Below are 21,223 nucleotides of genomic sequence, written 5' to 3' on the forward strand. Positions count from 1 at the left end.
AGCATGTAGATTTATGCATGCACATTAAAATTGATGGCTGTGACACTGAGAAGCTGGTATTTTTAGAAAATAACCTCATATTTCTTTGCGTGTCATCTCCTCGCGCTCATTCAGCCTCTATTTGTCTAGAGGTTTTTTTCCATCCCCCTCTCTTCTCTTTCCTGTATTTTCTCTGGTGTCATGCAGCGTACCTGACAGGTAAAAGGGGGAGGACGGAGGAGAGAAAAGATATAGGAGGAAAACAGAAAAGAATCTAGCAGGATAGCAATCCAACAATCAGATGATAAGAGAGTAAGAGAGAGGCAGAGCACAACTGGCTGAATAATTGATGGAGAGTGAAGCGGTGCTCCCAAACCAAATCTTCATGCTCTGAGCACATTACATCACATAACTGTTTTTTAGAAGGGAAGACACATGTAGGCCTACAGACACACTGTTATGAAACATAAGTTATTGAAGACATCAGAAGGACAGGAAACCACACAGCAAAGTGCAATTAAGCATTATTTGAAATAGCAGATATTATTGCTGGTCCTGCTAGCCTAGTCTGCATAAAAGAGACAATGAATATCAGAAATAAGAACTGAGCACTGACACACATTTGTGCATAAACACGTTTGCATTACTTTACTTATGAAGACTCTATGTGGGTCACATATCTTGGAGCCGGGGCAGACCTGAGTCACAAATTAGGTGACTTTAGACTCCACTTGACAAAGAAAAGACTTGTAACTCAACTTAAACATCAATGACTCGTAACTTTACTTGGACTTTAGCCTTTTTATTGTGAATGACTTGCTATTCTCCAATTCCCAAAGATTAAAAAATGATGTTAAAAGAAAGTGTACAGCCAGTTAACTCTTGATTTTCCTGACAACAGATAGATTTTGAATCAATTCAACTGCAGTCTACGTTGCACAGGTGGTAAAAGGTGGATATAGCCACAGGAGCGTTCAACATCATTCCACAAGCAGCACAAAGAACAGTAAGTTAAGGCTAGCTTAATGTTCTTTAACCTGTCAATCTAAAAGCTAGCATTAGATGATTAACTTTCAAACTTCAATATGGTAATAAAATATTTGCATCCAAGATTTGGCATTTGAATTATATCTTTTAAAATCATTAAACCATTGTCAATGTCATTAGCATTAGCTATCTTTAATTGGTGATAGCAGTAAAGTTAGCCTAGCAATGTTAATTCCATAATTACTTGTTTAGGACTCAAAACAAAACGTTTAGGACTTGGTCCTGATTTAGGACTGTTTGGACATGTCTGTCTTGATTTTGGTTTTAACTTCATAGCCAAGACTTCCACTGACTTCCTGGTTCAACTCTGACCTACAGTTTTCCTGTGCAGTGAGGTATTATTACCGGTGTTTTAGGGTGTGCTCACTTTGGGGTTTGCCTCCAAATAGAGTAGTTAAGATCATCTTGCTTATTGCTTGGCTTGTTTACAACCAGTCTTATTGTCTGGACATTATTGTTTGCAATTTTAGAGTATGTTGTAGCAATGTTGATATGTGCCCAGATTTCAGCAATTCCTTTGGTGCATATAGAAAATTTCACAGTTAACGTAAATATTCTAAAGGGCACAACGTTGATTTCCTGTTGCAGTGTATGTGGATGACATCATATGACAGGAAGTTAACAAGGGGCAAGGTTGTTGCTTAGCAATGGAATTCCACTGAAAAGGTCTATTATGATGGATAAAACTACGACAATAAGAACCAAGTTGTAATAACAAGAATTATTACCATCACAACATGCCTAACATCAAGCCTAACACCAGCCCTCAAACAGCCTTTTGGAGAGGTGAAAACCAGACAAAACTTTTTGCAGAAATGTCCTCGCTTTAAAGATCACAAACTCACAACAACAGAAGCACCAGAGCATGTGCACCTACACACACACACACACACACACACACACACACACACACATTAACAAACACACACACAAGCAGACAAAAACTCCCTCTCCTCAGTCATCTTTGAGGGAATAGAGTGACCTTGCCTCCTCTGATCTGTCACACTCACCTGAGGGCTTTCTTCTGTCGTACCACCTGTTGTCTGTGTAGGGGCAGTTCCTCTCTCTCAGTTTATGCTACGAGTGTGTGTGTCGCAAAAGATGTCACAAAGGTGTCACAAAAGTTTTCTTACTGTGTCTTTGAAAAGTTTCTGAAGTGCAGTGTTTCATTTTTTCCCCAACAATGTTCCTTCAAGGTCTGATCAGAAAAAAAGACTGAAAGTTTGAAGGGAGGTAACTCTTTTTAGGAGTGAATTAAGGAAGAAATGATGAGAGAAAGGAGATGCTGAGGAACAGTGAGATGTATAAATGTATGTGAGAAGGCATGGAGTAGCAGTAGGGTGAAGAAAAATGATAGCATGGGAAATGGGAAGGGGTTGGGGAGAGTGTCAAAAGAGACACGTTGGGTGAGCAGGTGAAGTGATTTCAGAGGATAATGGGTAATACGAGCAAAGAGATGATGGTTCAAATCCCTCTTTTATCCTCTCTCTGAGCTCTGACCTCACTGGGGCAATGGGGATAGGTAAAGGAGACGGCAGTGATCCTCTGAAGCCATTGAGAGCAGAAACGAGGCGCATCGTTAGTGGGGTGAACGGAGGCGAAGCTAGGGAATGGAAGGGGCAGAAAAAGAGTAGAGTAGGTGGAGGTTAAAACGAGACCTTGGACTGGAATGGGCTGAATTGGAAACGCAATCAGTTCAAGGATGTTCAAACCCATATGGCAGGAAGGGTTCATCAGAAAGAGAAATTGGACAGAAGCTTGCACATATGTGACCCTGTCATCTGGACTCTGATTGGGTGGTGTGTCTGCCCCATGTTTACCTTCCTCACTGAGCTACCAGAGCTTTTTTTAACCACTCATCTCAGCACCAGTATCGACTAATGACCATTTAGGTCATCTTTTTCTACCTGTGGACTGACCTTTTCCCTCCTGTGTTTTTTCCTACTTCAGACACTTCTTGTTCAAGACGTCGTCAGGGACCACCCCTCTCTTCAGTAGCTCCTCCCCCGGTTACCCTCTGACCTCGGGAACGGTGTATTCTCCGCCACCTCGCCTGCTGCCCAGAAACACCTTCTCCCGCTCAGCCTTCAAGCTAAAGAAGCCGTCCAAGTACTGCAGCTGGAAATGTGCCGCGGTGACAGCCATTGCAGCCGCTGCCCTGCTGGCCATCCTACTGTCCTACTTCATCGGTAAGTGATGACCTCGCACCAAGTATTATTCATTAGGGGATTAATTACATTTTATCTGTTTTAATTAGAGGGTTTTCTTTTGATGAGGAGTTAAGCATACACATAGTCAGTACCTCTGAATGCACACATGCTTAGTCACACATCTCTTTTATTTCAGCTTGTTAGCCGTGTTTATTTCACCCTGACTCCATAATACATGAACTTTGCTCTTATTAGTATTCATCCCGGACCACAGCGGAAAAAAAGTGTCAAGCTAACGGCCCGTTGTAAACACAAAGCAGATTCTTGAGTTGTGAGCTTTGTCACTGTCGCCTCGTGCTGCACTGTCAAAATCAGACTCAGCATGAGCCCTGGCCTCCACTCTGCCTCAGTAAACAGACAGTCAGACACACAGACAGGCAGGAAGATGCATACACCACAGAATACTCGGCCTGTTTCCGTAAGCAGGTATCAGTTAAGATAGGAATACCTAACAGACCTACACAGGGTATTGGATGTTTTTCACTGATCTAAAGCCAATGTGCAATAATCATACATAAAGTAATGGTAGATACTCAGAGGAGAGCACTTACCGAGCACCTCAGGAGAAGATTCTGATGGCTGTCTACTGGTGGATCTGTGTGTGTGTGTGTATACACATCTCCATCCATCTACCCAACCGTAGTGAGTGTGTAATTGTGTATCTGTAGACTTTATGCACCTCAGCTTGCTCGCCTGGATGTGTCCAAATTGCATATGTGCACTCAAGTCTGTGCCTGTGTGTGTGTGTGTGTGTGTGTGTGTGTGTGTGTGTGTGTGTGTGTGTGTGTGTGTGTGTGTGTGTGTGTGTGTGTGTGTGTATACACGCGTGTCATGCGCGTTCTTGCATTTGGGAGCATGTAGATTTATGCATGCACATTAAAATTGATGGCTGTGACACTGAGAGGCTGGTATTTTTAGAAAATAACCTCATATTTCTTTGCGTGCCATCTCCTCGCGCTCATTCAGCCTCTATCTGTGTACGTGTACGTGTACGTGTGAGAGAGATAGACAATAGGAGGAGGAACAGAAAATGTATGTATACTTTTCTGTCTAAGTGTGTGTGCGTGCGTGCGTGCGTGCGTGTGTGTGTGCGTGTGTGTGTCTGTCTGTGGGTGTACTTGCATGAGGAGGCAGATGTGTCACTGAGCCCTTGATTGGCCTCTTACCCCAGAGACTAGAGTCAACAGATGGGGGAGCTTAGGAAACAGTGGCATCAGCAGAAAGAACAACCCGCTTATCTCCTCTACATACATTATTAATATAATTTTACATTATATTAGGGCTGTCAAACGATTACATTTTATTAATCGTGATTAATCGCTGAATTTCTATAGTTAATCTCGATTAATCGCAAGTTTTATCACATGATTAAAATTCTATTTTTTTTTTATTATTATTTTGCATTTCAGAACTGTTTTTAAGTCCATATTAACAATGGAAAGCAATTCTTACCAGTGGATCTTGATTGGGAATCAAATGAAGGCAAAGAAAGTTAATTTATGAACTTCATTTTAAGATTTGTATTTGTTTATTACATATTTTATCTAGTCACACATTTGAATCTAGAGTCAATATTAGGGTTGGGTATTGTTTGGTTTGGATACCGGTGCTAAAGCGGTACTTTTAAAACGGTACCGGTGCCTTAACGGTGCCTGAACCGATACTTTTTTGTATACTTGATACACAACGAAAAAATCTGCCAACTCTGCACTAGCCTAAAGTAAACGGCAAAACTCGTGAATCCTCCGTGCATCCGTCAACCTGTGGTAACTCTCCTACGTGCAGCGAACTTTTTTTTTTTTTCAAACTTTATTTATTTTGGTTTTAACATTTTGCGTGCAGCTAACTTAACAAGCGATCCCATTGGATGAATTTGTCCAATCACATTTTCGATCCGAAGGTGGAGCCTGAAACGGATCGTCCTCCATGTGGTGGTAGTCAGACACTACAGGCCTGTCCCTCACGGCCTCAAATGCGTAACTCATGCCATTAAAATTACTCATTTTCATGTGTATTTAATATGCTGCACTGTAGCCTATATACCTTCGCAGGTCATACCATGCCAGTGATGTCATCGAAATTGTCAGCGTTCTAATACTAACAAACGTAATTTTTGTGTTGCTTAAAAAAAGATATATTGATTTTTTTAATTAAAATTTTTAGTGTCATTTATTTTTATTTGTCATAACCAACACGTTATCAACGTTTATTCTTTCAGTTCAGTTCATCTTTAAAGAACAGCTTGTTTATTGCTAAGGCCATATGGTCAAAATTAAATGTTTAATAATAATGTAATCACTATAACAATAACTTATTTCACTAGTAAATAGCTGTTGAATGACAAAAACAACCACCAGATGGGAAAAGGGCATTTAACAACAACTTTGAATGCACCACGAGGGTGTAAATTACCAGACATATCAGTGGCACCAGAATGAGGCACTGAAATCCGTGTTGCTATTCCTGCAGCAGCAGGATGTGTTACGAGGAAGTACGGCAAAATAGTAGCCTGTTAGGCACGACGCAAAGCCGAGTGAAGTGAAAATAAATTAATAAATGGCGGCATGCGATTAATACGATTAAAATAAATTAACGCATTATGCTCGACCCTTAACGCGATTAACGCGTTAATGTTGATAGCCCTACATTTTATATATATATATATATATATCAGTCACAGTGAGTCACGGAAATGCCGATGAAGTGGTTTCAAGTGTGGTTACAGTTTTTCAAAACTTCACGCAGACAGCGATATGATATTAATGGAGAGCCGAAAGCGGTCGCGGTGCTGTTGACGTTACACTTCCTAAGCAAGCACAACAGTGGTTTCTGTGCCCTGGGGACTGAGGTTGTAAGGCAAGGCAACTTTATTTCTACAGCACCTTTCAGCAACAAGGCAATTCAAAGTGCTTTACATGAAACATTAAAGAGCAGTTAAAAACGGTCATGAAAATAAAACAGGCTAAAATATAATAATATACAAATACAAGAATAAAAGTTACAGTGAGTAAGAAATGAATAATTATTCAATTTAATAGGTTGTAGGGACGGGTTTGGGAGGAGAGAGGGAGGGGTTTTATTTTTATTTTTGTTTAATTTCTTTAGAGTGTAACATATTCTAATAAAATAACATCATGTTCTAAGTACATTGGATAAATAGGTTTGACAATAATTTTCACAACTGAAATAATTGTTTTGTAAATATAGAGGGGAAGTACCAAAAAAAAGGTACCGTTGGGTAACGGAACCGAATTTCAGGTATCAGTACCGATATTAATATTGGTTCAGTAGTAGCCTAAACAATGCATGTTTAATTTTAAGTTGAATTCATTGTAATTGTAGACTAGAGCTGGTATATATATATTTATATATATATTATAAATATTATATATATAAAACCACATATATATTTTAATTTTATTTTTTTTAACGATGGTGCTGTCGGTTAACCTTCTATGTTGCATCTTCAAAAGTGACACTGAATTTGAAACAGCACATTGTAATTTCTGCATCTATTATCAAAGTATTTATTAGTAATACAGTGGAAATTAGTAGAAATGTGAATATTTGGTTAGCATGTTGATTTACGGTGTGTGTCCTTAAATTTTCTGGTTGCACCCCTAAAATTTTCAGTTGGGGGCCACTGTGCTCCTAGTGAAAAGAATTAGTCTGGAGCCCTGATATATATATATATATATATATATATATATATATATATGTATACACATCTCCATCCATCTACCCATCCGTAGTGAGTGTGTAATTGTGTATCTGTAGACTTTATGCACCTCAGCTTGCTCGCCTGGATGTGTCCAAATTGCATATGTGCACTCAAGTCTGTGCCTGTGTGTGTGTGTGTGTGTGTGTGTGTGTGTGTGTGTGTGTGTGTGTGTGTGTGTGTGTGTGTGTGTGTGTGTGTGTGTGTGTGTGTGTGTGCTTTGTGTACCCCCTCGGAGTGCCCTTGAGAGTGGTGTGTGTCCTCCAGAGCAGATCAAGGCCCCTTGCCTGGGGCACACAGACAGATCCATCCTCTCCTGAGCTTTACACGGTCACACTGCGCTGGACAGCCACATATGGAGCTACAAAACAGGAGTGGGGAGAGGAAGGAAGACCTCCCCGTTGATACTTGAGGGCAGGGAGGTAGTGGAGCATTAAAACTTACCAAAACCTCCATCTTATTTTATTAAAAGCATAGGGCTCTCTTGGGGCTGCAATGACACAATATTTGTTTTCATCAGAGGACATGTAATTGTTAATAATATAAAGCTGATAAGGAACAAATAAGGAAAACAATTAAAAAATGTGTCTTTTTCTGGAAACATAATTGCTTGCCTTATGCACATTTTTTTACCACTACATCAGTGTTAATGTGCCATCTGGGTACATGCCAAATACATACAACTTGTTAACAGTATTGCCTGTCTGTCTTAATTAATTAGCAATAGTTTGTTAGCAATACTAAGAAATTACTTTATGTGCGTTTTTAGCTAAGTTATTATGCTAAGCATAATATCCCAATACAGTGTGAATATACTGTACTGTATACTGTTGCCTTTTGAATGAAACTCAGTGAGTGAGGAGCAAGAGTTGCTAATAAGTTTTCATTTAAGCTCCACTTTCTGTGTATTTACTGTTTTATTATAATCCAAACGTCAGTGCTTTACCACCAAACTTAATTGTGCAAGTGGCTATAATTCGGTAAGCTGAGCAAGGCTGAAATTATACTTTATTGTTATTACATTATTACTTTTGCTAACTGTGGGGCCCCTTTTCAGCCGCTGTAAGGAAATGTTTTGCTCTGGTGTTTTGTCTGTGCTGAACAGAGCTGTAGCAGTGCTGCCAAGCCTGAAACCCTTGTGTTTACCTAGCTTTTTGTAGCGTTAATCGTGCAGTGAGTTTCAGTCGGAAGAGTTCACTGCTCAAAAGGGGGATTTTGTAGTACCTCTTGTTTGTGTGCTGTGTGTGTGTGTGTGTGTGTGTGTGTGTGTGTGTGTGTGTGTGTGTGAGAGAGAGAGAGAGAGAGAGAGAGAGAGAGAGAGAGAAAGAGCCCAGCACTCACTAGGGGGATTGTGCAGAGCACCCAGAGCCATGTAGCGTGAAGAGGACCCCTCTGAGGCATCCGCCCAGGAGCCCACTCATAAATTACACCAGGACACATGTGCCTGAACAGCACTTTTCTTTTTGTGCGTGTGTCTGTGCGTGTATGTGTGTGAGTGCTCCTTCCCTAAGAACTACTTACGGGATATGTGTGCGACAATGTGTGTGTCTGATTGCGAGGCTTTGAGGGCGTGCTGGCCCTCAAACAGATTTATTTTCTTTTTTGCTTCTCAAGAACATAAATAAAGCTTCAGAAATTGCTCTACAATCTTCCAGAAACACGCACACACGTATGCATGCACACTGAGAACTATTTAGAAAGGCTGGACTCAGCATGCTTCAGGAGCACGGTAGATGATATCTCTTTGAGGCTTATTCACTGTCTCCTACTGTTAGAACGGAGCCATTGGGATGAGATAAACAAACACACACAACAAACAAATCTGTGCAGCTGTGTGTCTGTGCATTTCTGTACTTAAAAGTGTGTTTGTATGAGTTTGAGAGCGTGTATTTGTATGTGAGGACCCATTTTCAGCCTCCAACTCCAGCGGAGTTTGGCCTCGTCTTTGCGTGTGAAGGAATGACTGAACGGATGGAGGGAGGAGGATAAACGAGAGTGCTTGTTCTTCATTCCCCCGGCGTCTTGTTTGCTTGCTCCGCATGGAGCACCGGAGCCAAAGGAGAGGTGGTTGCTAGGATACAGGTGAACGGTTGGCATACAGGAGGGGAAGACAGGTCCGTCATTGTGAACGGCAACCAGGAGAGAGCGAGATAGAGGAAGGGGAAGGGAGAGGGAAAAAAGAAAGGGGTGGAATAGAGTCAGAGCAGAGAGGGCAGAGGGGAAGAAGGGAGGTGCGTCACTGTCAGCATGTAGCCCAAACATAAAGGGAAGAGCAAAAGGAGGATAGATGACTGGAGAGACGCAGGAGAGTAGGGCTGATGCTGATATGTCACTGTTGGCGCCGTGAGGGATGAGAGCGAGATTGACAGGGGGAAAAATAGGAGAGAGGAGCTCTGGTCTGTTGTTTGCACTGCTGGGGAGAAGTAGGTAGGGGAGCTGACGGGGAAGAGGAGCAGGAGTGACAACACAGCCTGGTGTGGAGAGGAGAAAGTGAGGGGAGGCAGAAGGAGGAGAGGTGAAGGAGAGCGTGGCCTCCTGAGGTTCTGTCACCTGGAATATCTGTGGGACTAAAGTATCCTAATTGATCACAGCGAGCGGAGAACAGAGGGAGTGTGACAGAGAGAGGACAGGACAGAGAGAGACTGTGGAGGACAGGAACGGGGATGATGGCAAAAGAAGTTAGAACGGATAAAAAGAGAAGGATGTAAGTCTCAGAGGCAGAAGATGTACAGCGAGAGATAAACAGACAGAAAAAGAGATGCATTGTGGTTAGCAAGGAGAGGAAAAGGCTGGTTTGATATATAGATGAAAGATCGAGGACATGTCAGAGTCCAGGTGGATTGTTTTCACACACACGCACATACAGTACATGCACAGTCAAACACACACGCAGACACAGGTGTGCCCTTGACTGCAATGAGTAAACTTGCTTGCGGCGCTGGTGTCACCTTTGCAGGGGTGTTTCGTGTGAATGTGTGCGTGTGTGATGGCTGAATTTGTCGGGCGCAGTGGCATACTCCACATGGTATTGTCACCACTGATGAATGAGAATACACACACACACACACACACACACACACACATGCACGCGCACACACAGACATAATGTATTTTTAGTCTTACTCTCAGCTCCCCTGTCTATTGATTAAACAGACCCACACACATGCACGCACGCACAGACACGCACACACACACATACACACACACACACACACACACACACACACACACACACACACACATATGCACTGTCATCGAGTGTGACCTTCATGCCTCTAAGCCGACCACTTTCCATCCATCATTGCTGGCTCGCTGTACCAGACTGATCACAATCGCTTACTGCCCATTCTTCCCGGTTAGAAGTGTCTCACTTCAGTGTATTCATATCACTGCTCCCTTACATAATAACATGTCAATGGTTTTTACTGTGCAGATATATAGCTTTGCCAAAATATACTAGGTATTATTCTATTCAAAGAGGTTTGCATTTTCCTAAAAATCTTTCATCCATCAGAATGTCAAAAGACGTTGTACTGCCAAAGTAATCCTTTACAAGTTGGCTAAAAATTGTAGCATTTTAAAGAGTGTGTGTGTGAGAGATTCATTGATTTAGGTTTTTACAGATTTTCAGATTGTTCTCTAGAGTATTATCTATTGTACACCTGGTAGACAGGTGCATAGGAAAATGAAATATGAAAGAAAAGATTGAATTACTGTACATTGTCACCATTGAGTTTATAGAGAGCCAAAGTCCCTTCCTATTCTGGTGGACCACCATGGGACCTTATTTAGAAAAAATATTTTGAGCCAGTTTGGATTGTGGCATGAATTACACATATAATGTTTGGCAATCTAAAAGATAAATTTCCATGTCAAGAAATCCACAGTTTGTCGTAAAATTGTTGAAGTATAAGACATAATACATAATCAGAAAAACTACCAAAAGCTGAAAATAATATGAAGGAAAAGGTTGAATTCCCGCCCATTGTCAGCACTGAGTTTATTAGAGACAAGACACATCTTTATACTAAAGCCCCAGGCTGTAACAACCAATCAAAAAGGGGAGCCAATTTTTAAATCACCTGAGACACATTATCACATCACACTGATTAAAAAACAAACCCAGATCTGTTGAAAGGACCAGATCACTTTAAAACAATTTCCCCCCAGATTTTATGTCACCATGCCTCCAAATTAAATGTTCCCTGCCACACACAGGACACTAATTATCCCATTTTACAATAAATAACGTCTTCTTGCACCACTGACAGCTTAATGAAGTGGTTCCCAACTTATTTTGACCCTTTAAAGCAAAGCAATGCCTCCTCTATTAGTTTAGAGTTCAACCAAAGAGTAAAGTTTTTAGAGAGAATAGATGTGAAATTAGTCATGTTACAATAAATATAGTGATGGTGAAAACTTCAGGTCACTCTTCACTTAGATAAATAACAGATTAACTAGATGATGCCCAGTTGTCCTACAAGTAACTTGAATGTATGTAAAACTTAAAGTATGTCCCATGTCATTCAGAATGACAATGTTGCGTAACCCCTTGATCCAGACTATTTACCATGACAGTTTGGATCATCTACAAGGTTTTCATCCTATTTAAACCTCCGGACTCCCAGAGCCTTCTCACATAAAGCGTGCCAAGTGTGAAGAACTCTGAGGCCTCTCATTATACCAAACCATGACCATGGACAATGCACAAATCATACATTCCTTTCATGTCTAATACCTTTTTTCCATGACAGAAAGCAAAGCACAGAAATGTCAGGTGTTTTTGTCGCAGAAATATAATTTTTATTCCTCATCCCTATCTTATTAATCATCCCACAAACCCCCCTTGTGACTCTTGGAGGGTGTCAACACAAAGTTTGGGAACCACTGGCTCAGTACATGCTTTAAGTAATAGAACATAAACAGAGAAATGGGGAGAATTGTTAGATTTTCTCATTCCTTAGAATGTCTCAGTGAATGGATGCGACACAATATTTCACAGTTGCAAGCCATTCAGCCTTCTTTCATACTATTCTTTATTTAACAATTTAAAATAAATCTTTGACACAAATTTACGACTTCTTTCCTACCTTTCTAATTGTCCTGCAACCTCTCAGATTTATCTTTTCGACTCCTTTAGAGAGTCTCAACCCCTGCCTTATGCTTCTGGAAATAGAACATAAAGAGAAAAGTAGGTGGCAAATGTGTTTATGTGTCAAAGTTTTTAACATTATTAATTTTTGATTTTAAAATAGATTTTAAAATGTTTCGCCTCTTTTGGGAGCCACATCCGTTAGTGTGTAATGCTGCTGTTAACAGAAAATGAAGAGAAAAGACAACTTATTAAGTTGCTATTAACGTATAAAAAAAAGTTTTAAAATGTTCATAATATTATTTTTTATCTTATCTTTTTAAATAGGAGACAAAAACAGTGAGCCCTTGAGTATATGGACTGTCTGCTTGAGTTGTGTCGGACCTGCAGGTCTTACAATGTGGCTGCTTTCCAAAGCCAGCTCCTTGACCCCGTAGTCCCCTCTCACTCTCCATGTGGCTTCCCTTCTGCTGATCCAAGGTGGAACAGCTAGAGGTCAGGATGTGTCGCTCATGCCAGTGTGTGTGTGTGTGTGTGTGTGTGTGTGTGTGTGTCTCCATATACATTTTGTGTGTGTGTGTGTGTGTGTGTGTGTGTGTGTGTGTGTGTGTGTGTGTGTGTGTGTGTGTGTGTGTGTGTGTGTGCTTGAATGTGTGAGGTGAGGGCATATGGTGAATGCAGGAACCTGGGCATAAGGATCAGACGGGGAGCGTGTGTCCGTAGCAGCAGGGCCTGTCGTACTGATAAAGGTTAGGATCTTACCGCACGCTGCCGGTCCTAGAAAAGGCCAGGGCATGGCCAGGACCAGGCACAAGGTGCTAAACCATCTGCACCAGAGGGATAAATGGGTCATCTGATTCTGCATTGGCCAGGTGATGCAAAGCATGGTGCACATTTGTTCATACAGTACATGGTGGAAACATCAATGTTCATCCTTTGACTTTCTGTTTGTATACCTGGAGTTTCTGTATGTGCTTTGGAGGATATATCCTTTGCTTTGATGTGTGCAAACATCCACTCACTGACTTTGCTGAGTGTTCGTATTGGCTGCATTAGCGTGCATGGGCTCATTTCATTTATTTCCTCATTCATTTATTCATTAGCGCGGGTCTTATCGGGGCCCAATCGTTAGTCCAATTAGGCCTATGGTGCTTCACTAGTCCTGTGTGCGAAACAGGAGATGGATGAAGGCAAAGTGAACGAAATCACTGTCCTCTCTTTTCCTCTCTCTGTCTTTCATTTTCTTTCAGTCTCTTGGCCTCCGGAGCGTACTCTTCCTTCGTCTTTCTTCCTCACTCATTCTCTCTCACTCTCTGATCTGTGATAAGATAGCATAGTTCCTCATATCCTGTTTCTAATACAGATCGATGAGAGGGAAAGGACCGAGGTAGGAGGGGATGAGGCGAGGCAGAGTGGGTTGATGTGGAGAAGAGAAGGTGCAGGGAGGGGAGGGGAGGGGAGGGGTCAGGGTAGAGATATCTGAAGAGGAAATGAGGATTCAGAAAGGAGGACATCACTCAGATTCACATCTCTTTTCATTTAGCCCATCACACCCATGCACGCGCACACGCACGGCTACATCTGCGTCAGGTCGTCTCAGTATTTCAGTGCCAATAAGGAAGCCATTTCTGCCGTGTGATTGAGTGAGTTGCCGTTTCTCTCCACTAGACACTGTTTTGCAGGTGGGAAGCTGTGAGAAAAACTCACATAACCTTTTGTGTTGCAGTCAATTACAGTTCAGTTGCATCAGCTGGGTGAGGAGGTCCCGTCGGGGGTTGCAGTGTGTGCTTGGCGTGTGTGCAACTTGTTGTTAATACCATGTGATATTTAAGCATGCATACGCAGATACACACACACACACACACACAAACACTCAGAAGCAGACAAATTGTCTCTCTCAGTGTCTATGACCCCCAAGGGCAGAAGCCAACCGCCGCCCCCGTACCTCTGTCTGAGACTCTAAATGATCTCAGCAAGCAGCGCCTTCAAAAGTTAGCTGAGAGAGAAGGCTGTTTATTTATAGACTACATAAGTGGATATTGTGTGGTAAATTCTAAGAAATATCCCAAATGGCCTGAATATTAAGAGCCTGAGGCAGCACAATGCTCTTCCCCTTTCATGTTAGCATTGCACCCCTTTGCCGCAGAGATAGCAAGAGAGGTGTGAGTGATACAGAAAGAAACAGCAAAGGTGCGTTTTCTCAGGTTGGCTGCTTTTTGTGCATGTGTTTGTTTTGGACAACAATGTCTACCAGCTCGCCAAATGAGGGCCTTGGAGATGGAGAAAATCAGAAAGGCAGGTAAAAAGGCTTCCTAAACCAATTAGCAGCCGGGCTGAGGATGGGGGGCTGGTCTCAGCTACAATTACCGCCCTAATTGAAGTCAGAGTTGTTAATTTAGTGGTGAATTAGAACAGTTAATATGCATTTTTCAGGACGGCCAGGGGAGATGGCAAAGGAGAGTGTGATGCATGTGTGTGCGTGCCTATGTGCATACACTTGTGCTCTTTGTGTAATCTCACTCGCATTGCAGGAGATTACATACAAAAACATGCAGGAGGCCATTTTCTGCCTTTGGTGCAATTAGGAGCAGTGCAATTGGTTCAAATGCTGCCTTTTAAATAGGCAATGATATGGTTGAGTTGGGAAAGAAATGGGCGAGAGACATAAGAGCACATAGGAGGAACAAGAGAAAGAGAGGGAGAGAGTTGGAACATGTTCCAGAGAACAGAATGATGATGATACAATATTTTCCAGTCAGGGGACACTCAGTGCGACAGTCTGCCACAAAGTCACCTTTCTCCATCTCTGCTGCTCTCTCTTTTTCCCCCGCTCATGCAGAAATCCATTTGCACCCTTTAACTCTGAGACGTATAAATATTTCCCAAAAACACACGTTGAGCACATGAGCATTGTATTTCTGTCTGACTGCCTGTGTTGAGAACCACTTACTGTCAAAGGATAAATCACGACCATCTTTTCTTACCCAACCAGTCAACGAATACAGGGCCGCTCATCCCTTAAATCTTTCCACTTGCCATCCTTTTCTCCCTCCCTCATTCCATCTGTGGGGGGCCCCTTATTCATCTCTTCCTTCACAACATCATCTGCAGCCTGTTTTCCTGCTCTTTTTCCTTTATCCTCAGGGGATTTGATATGTTCTTTAATATTCTCTCAGTTCTCGCTGTCCTCCAGTATTCTCTCTGTTCCTCTCTTCTCTCTGCCGAGGTTCGGCACGATTTCTTCAAGAGCTCCTGACCTCCGTCTCCGAGCCCAGCCACCACCTCCTTCTTTTCATCTCAATTTTCCCCCTATCCATCGGTCTGTCCTTTTTTCTTTCTTCTTCTTATTTTGTCACTAGATCACGTGTGCTGCCGCCGCTGTTTCAGATGTTGTCTTTTGCAGATGATATGGCAAGCACTTTGCCTCTCTGAATTATGCATTGAGATTACATAAAAACCTCTTGAAGCAACAGATCTATTTTTAATCCAACTCATTTGCTTGTTAAACCTGTTTTTCTGTGATCTTTCCATGTGTGTGTGCATGTGAGAAGACAGAGATTAAAAAAGGAACGCAGCCCAAGTCAGACAATCTCTCTTTTTCTCCTTGTGTCTGTCAGTCAAACTCAATTTAGATAGGCTTTACTGACATGGCATTTAATAAAGTCTTCCAATGCAGCTTGAAAACAGTAATTACTGCAATTATGATGCGACAAGAAAATGCTCAAAATTATGGCAACACAAAGCTAAATAAGTCAATTTCAGCAGTTTCGTTTTGGCTAAAATTACACCCTAACAAAGTTAGAAGTGTTGTTAAAATGAGGGATGGTGCTTGTAAAGAGAATGATAACAAGTGTCTCTCTTTGTCTCTGTCTTTCTCTCCCTCTCCGTCTCTCCTGCTCTTTGTGTTGCTGCAAAGAAACCTGTTGACAAAGCATTGGCTTCTGGGAGTAAGGAGTAAGAGTGCCATCTATTGGTCAAGCTTTCGCAACCAACCACAGGAAAAAAAAAAAAGAGGAAAGAAAATCTCATTCGGGAAAACCACATGTGCACCGACCCTCAAACACACACACACACACACACACACACACACACACACACACACACACAGACACACACAGTGAACAGATGTACACAGTAAACTAACTATAGGGCTGCCTGATGTGTTCTTGGGGATGACCTAGATTGAGAGCACCGTCACAATAGACTCACTATTGCTTACTGTCTCCTGCTTATTCAATAGGTAATCTTTCCATCGACTGCTTCCCGTGATAGCATCTTTGCGTGTGCGTGCGCCTCAATGCGTGCACGGAGGCATGTCTACGTTATCTACGAGGAAGGACAGGCAAAGATAAGAAGAAAAGACAAAGAAAAAAGGGGGCATTAGAAGGAAAAGAGGGAGAGGAATGAAGGTCAGCGTGATGAGAGAGGCAAGGGCAAGAGGTGGATATAAGAGGGAAGAGACAGGGGAAGGAAGGACACTGTAGTTTCTCTGCTCCTCTCCCTCCCTCACGCCGTCTCTCTTGTTCTCTATACCAGCCCCCCCATGAAAAATAAAAAAGAGCTGACAGTGGAGGCCGTGCAGCAGCCGAGGTGTCAGCGCTTTCCTTTGACCAGGAGCGAGGGAGGGAAGAAAGCGTGAAAGAGAGGAAGCATAAAAAGAAAGAAACAAAGAAACGGATAGAGGGTGGGGGGTGGGGGGGCTGGGGCTGAGAGATGGGACATCGGGGGTGAGAATAAGTCTGCCCTGACAGCAATTCCTAAAGCCGCATCTCCTTTTCTTGCAACTTTTACACTCATCCCTGTGTGTGCAAAAACTGGGCAAGTGGAGATAGAATTTGACAAGAGGGAAATTGATTCCCAGGCTTCAGATGCAGGTGTAATAAAGCTCATGTGGGGGGATGAGGCCAACGCTGAGAGGCATGCAATAACACCTACATAATGCATTGTACACAATCACGCATTCACGCCATGTGCATCCTCAGAACTCACATCACAGCCTTCAATATACACAACACTGCAGGTGCATTGGGCCTTTTCTATAACATATTTTAAATATTCAGACATGAGCAAACGATGCATCTCCCGTATTTCTACTCACGAGTGTTTAAAACCGTTAAACCAATCATTTACAACACTCAAACATACCTGTCACCGAACAAAAAAACTTCTACTTTTGTGCATCAGTTGTTTTGTTTTTTGTTTTTTGTTTTTTGTGCTGTTTCCTCTATCCTGTTTTTTGGAGAGGGAGGCGACGCTTGGCAGCAGGCTAAGGAGGGAAGAGATACAGGGAGAGTAACTGACAAAGTGAAGAGCGAACACGCTGGAGCAGTCTTCTACCACCAGCACAGAATAACACAACAGAGGACAAAAGAAGAGGAGAAGGGATAGGAGAGTCATAGAGCAATGTCTTCAGAGAGCAATCTGTCACTTGCTCTCTGCGAGATGGTGTAAAGGCTTCCAAATAAAAGCAGGAGATGCTGTCAGGTTGAACGAAGACTGTGAGAGGTTGAGGTAAAGAAAGCAAAAGAAAAAAAGCATCCTTATGTTTTTTTAATTGTTTGTTTTGTAAGACTCGCCTCAGTTTTTGTGCTGTAGGTTACCTGCAACTTTAACAGTTTTTCTGATTGATACACATTAACACAAGTATAAAAGCAGTGTTCAATAAAAGCTGCATGGGTTGGCATAGAAATAACAGATCAGACCTAGAGGTTTGGCCTCCTGTATTTCTTTTGCCCGATGAGCTTTCAAGTGTGGCCTTTTTATTTATACCAGGCTTGTAGACAACCCATCGTTCAAGTCATATGTCCTCACACTCCCTCGCTCCTCTTCTCTCTCTCTCTCTCCACCCCTTTGTGTGCAGCGATCAACTTGCTGGGTTTGACATGGCAGCTAAAGCCATCCGAAGGCCCTGTGTTAAACAACGGACTGGGAGCGGGCTTGCCTGTCAACAGTGATGTGGCCACGCTGCCCTCTGGAGGCAGAGGTATGAACTACAGCACACACACCCCCACATAAGAGTCCGTACACTGCATGTAGAGTGACAAGGCAAAACGTCTCTTTGCCGTAAAGCTCCATTGTTGTCCAAAAAGCTATTACAGATACATCAGTGAGTAACATGTTCTTTCATCATGAGGCACAACATGGGCACTTTAGTTTATTTTGACTCAAATCCTGGTGCTGTAAATACTCCCCAGCATGCCAAATGTGTATTAATCCACTGCTGAAAATAGTCCCCAACAAATGCAGTACTTACTTCTGAAGTAAAGCCATATGTTTCTTTTAAATCATTTTTTATAATGATTACTGTCTTCAGTAGGATTAAATTGGCTCGGGGCTGAGTGCCACAGACAGGGTAGGAAAGTCAGAAAGTATTGAAGGACAGACTAACACATTGTTGTATTTGTTGAAAACAAGAAAGATATAGCTTAGCACCATCCAAACAGACTCACACCAACGAAAATATTTTGATAATTCATGACACAGTATAAGCCGTGCTATCAGTATGTGCTGTTTAACAGCTCCTCTGAGACTTGTGTCGAGCTAGGTTTATCGTCTCAGTCAGAAGAAGGCTAAAACACCAACTGCACAACCCCCCCCCCTTCTCTTTTGCGTCCCCCATGCGGTTTTCTATCTATTCTTCTTTCACTCGCTCGATCTCGCTCTGTAACACACACAGCGTGCACTATAGGTACATGTGGGCTGCTGCTCTGTGTCTGTATTCAGTATTAATGAGAGGACTGTTGTGTTGTGTTCCCCAGCCGTCTAGGCCAGATGCTGCTGCTGTTCTTCTCATTGTTACTTTTATTTCTTCGCTTTTCTGCACACAAACGCACACACACACACACACACATTCAGTCTTATTTCTGCCTGGGCCCCAATAATCTGCTGTTAGATGACTGACCTGATTGCAGGATGCTGTGTGTTTCTGTGTGTGTGTCCGTGCCTGTCTGTGTGTCTGCTTGGAAAGCTCTACCCTGCAGTGCTATCAGCCCTCTCTCTCATTTTAGCCCAGACAACAAAGTCCACAGTCTTGCAGGCTTTGACACAAAAGCATTGTTTTGCATTCCACCGTCACATGAAAAAAACACTAATTTTAACATAAACTTTGGGCACGCAGTTTGCAGAGCTAATGGTGCTCGTCCTCTACTATTCAATGGCTATGAATTTTTATAGCAGCTTATTTCCAGTTAACTGTGATGATTAACTATTGACTCTGACAATCGATGCCTATAATCACAGATTATGTAGTTTCTTTTCCCCTCGCTCCAGGCCCGTGGGCAGGCCGGAACAGCAGTATAGACATGGGCAGCATTGAGGTCGGGAGGCGGGTGACCCAAGAAGTTCCTCCAGGAGTGTTTTGGAGGTCCCTGCTCCACCTCGGCCAACCCCAGTTCCTCAAGTTCAACATCTCCCTCGGCAAGGACGCCCTGTTCGGAGTGTACATCCGCAAGGGCCTGCCTCCTTCCCACGCACAGGTAAAATCTGCCACCAAGTGCAAGCAAGTTCGAGATTCTACATCTTCAACACCTTAAGGGTAATAGGCTAATCACAGAATTATAATTGTATTCACGAGGAACACATTATCTTCATATTGATCAGCTAAAATGAAGAAATGTATTAAGAAAAACTTGCTTATGTCATGGGACATCTTAAAATTAATTTGTGATTCATTATAATAGTTGTTTGAAAAAACTCATTTAGTCTAAGATTTACACTTAATTAAATTTGACAGTAATGTAACTTTTACTGCCTCTTATTAATTAGAGACTACTCAATTAACAGCAGATTTGATTTGTAGAATGGGATAATTGCATCGAGATAAGTGTTTCACTGCCCGACTTGACTTCAGCTGGTAAAGACCATGACGTTGTGGCCACTCTGCAGCAGTAAAAAATAACAACGCTTCCTGCAGTGTTTCCGGACGACCCAAAAAGAATGACAGCCCTCAAGGATCTCTCTGTTGCATTCTTCATGCTTCCTTGGCAATTTCCAGTCACGCTTACTTCCCTCAACTTTAAATCTTCCAGCATATACAACTATTGGTCATTTTTCAAAGTCTAAAAAGTGCCACCGCAGCACTTCATAGTTGAATCATAGATTTTACCCCACACTTTCTCTCTCCTGCAGTATGACTATATGGAGCGCCTGGACGGGAAGGAGAAGTGGAGCGTGGTCGAGTCTCCACGGGAGAGGAGGAGCATCCAAACTGTGGTCCTCAATGAGGCGGTGTTTGTCCAGTACCTGGACGCCGGTGCCTGGCACCTGGCCTTCTACAACGACGGTCGGGAGAGAGAGACAGTTTCCTTCAGCACAAACATCATGGGTGAGACACAGTCAGCATTTGTAGTTATGGGTGGAGGGAGGGAAAGAGGTGAAGGAGGGAGAGGCAGGTTGGGAGGCAAAATGAGATTAAGCATCAGCATTTAGGATATGGAAAGAGTCTGGAGATGAAGCTATTTGTTACCAGTGACACTGATTTAAAAGAGCACTCCACCGATTTAGCATTGCACTCCTGCAGTATAACATTGTCAGACTCATGATGGACAGTTGTTTTTTAAGAACAAAAATGGATGCAGCAGAAACTATATTGTCTTTGTTATTCCACACAATCTTCTTTGTTCTCCAAACCTGGTCCCTACATTACCCACAATGCAACTCGACTGCTGACAGTTTTGTCATAGATTCAGTTGCGTTTTGCTGGTAGTGATTAATGTAGCCTCGAGCCGCTATCCTCAAGCAGTGATGAGGAGCGGACTACAGAGGTTGGTAAACTCACTTCTTTCTAACTCTAACTAAATATCACATGTGTAAAATTGGTGGAGTTTCCCTTTAAGAGGGACATAGCATTTTAGTCAGATTTTATTATTTATCTATATTTGTCAAAGACTTTACACATTCACAGGGTGCAAAAATCACTCACCAGCAGCATGTGCACAACGTTGCCACTAGCAACACAACTATAGCAGCATTGTCAAGTAGGCAGGACCGCCTAGTGAGTATAAAGATTTGTGTTTGCCAAAACATAGCATAAATTGACAGTATGCATTCAAAAACAAACACAACTTATTATACCAGAATCACGTCCGTGGTGTTTGTGCATGAACAAATACCACTGCAACCCTGTAAATCGGATGTTTTTAGGACCTGAAACAGTGCCCCAAATAATTTCAGTTGTGT

The 21,223-nt window shown here is 42.4% G+C and overlaps 1 protein-coding gene across 11 annotated transcripts in view; it reads left to right on the forward strand.

Moving 5' to 3' along the window:
* Window positions 1-21,223, forward strand: part of tenm2 (teneurin transmembrane protein 2) — a 226,685-nt gene that overhangs the window by 173,826 nt on the left and 31,636 nt on the right. For 7 of the 11 annotated variants that reach the window (XM_036005167.1, XM_036005147.1, XM_036005153.1 and 4 more), the window contains 4 exons: window positions 2,977-3,215; window positions 17,907-18,029; window positions 19,295-19,521; window positions 20,174-20,369. In XM_036005167.1, coding sequence (XP_035861060.1) covers window positions 2,977-3,215; window positions 17,907-18,029; window positions 19,295-19,521; window positions 20,174-20,369 — 785 coding nt within the window. The remainder of the gene's footprint in view (window positions 1-2,976; window positions 3,216-17,906; window positions 18,030-19,294; window positions 19,522-20,173; window positions 20,370-21,223) is intronic. The other 4 variants (XM_036005149.1, XM_036005157.1, XM_036005162.1 and 1 more) reach the window with 1 other exon arrangement.

The sequence above is a fragment of the Sander lucioperca genome, chromosome 1, assembly GCF_008315115.2.
Source record: "Sander lucioperca isolate FBNREF2018 chromosome 1, SLUC_FBN_1.2, whole genome shotgun sequence".
NCBI lineage: Eukaryota > Metazoa > Chordata > Actinopteri > Perciformes > Percidae > Sander > Sander lucioperca.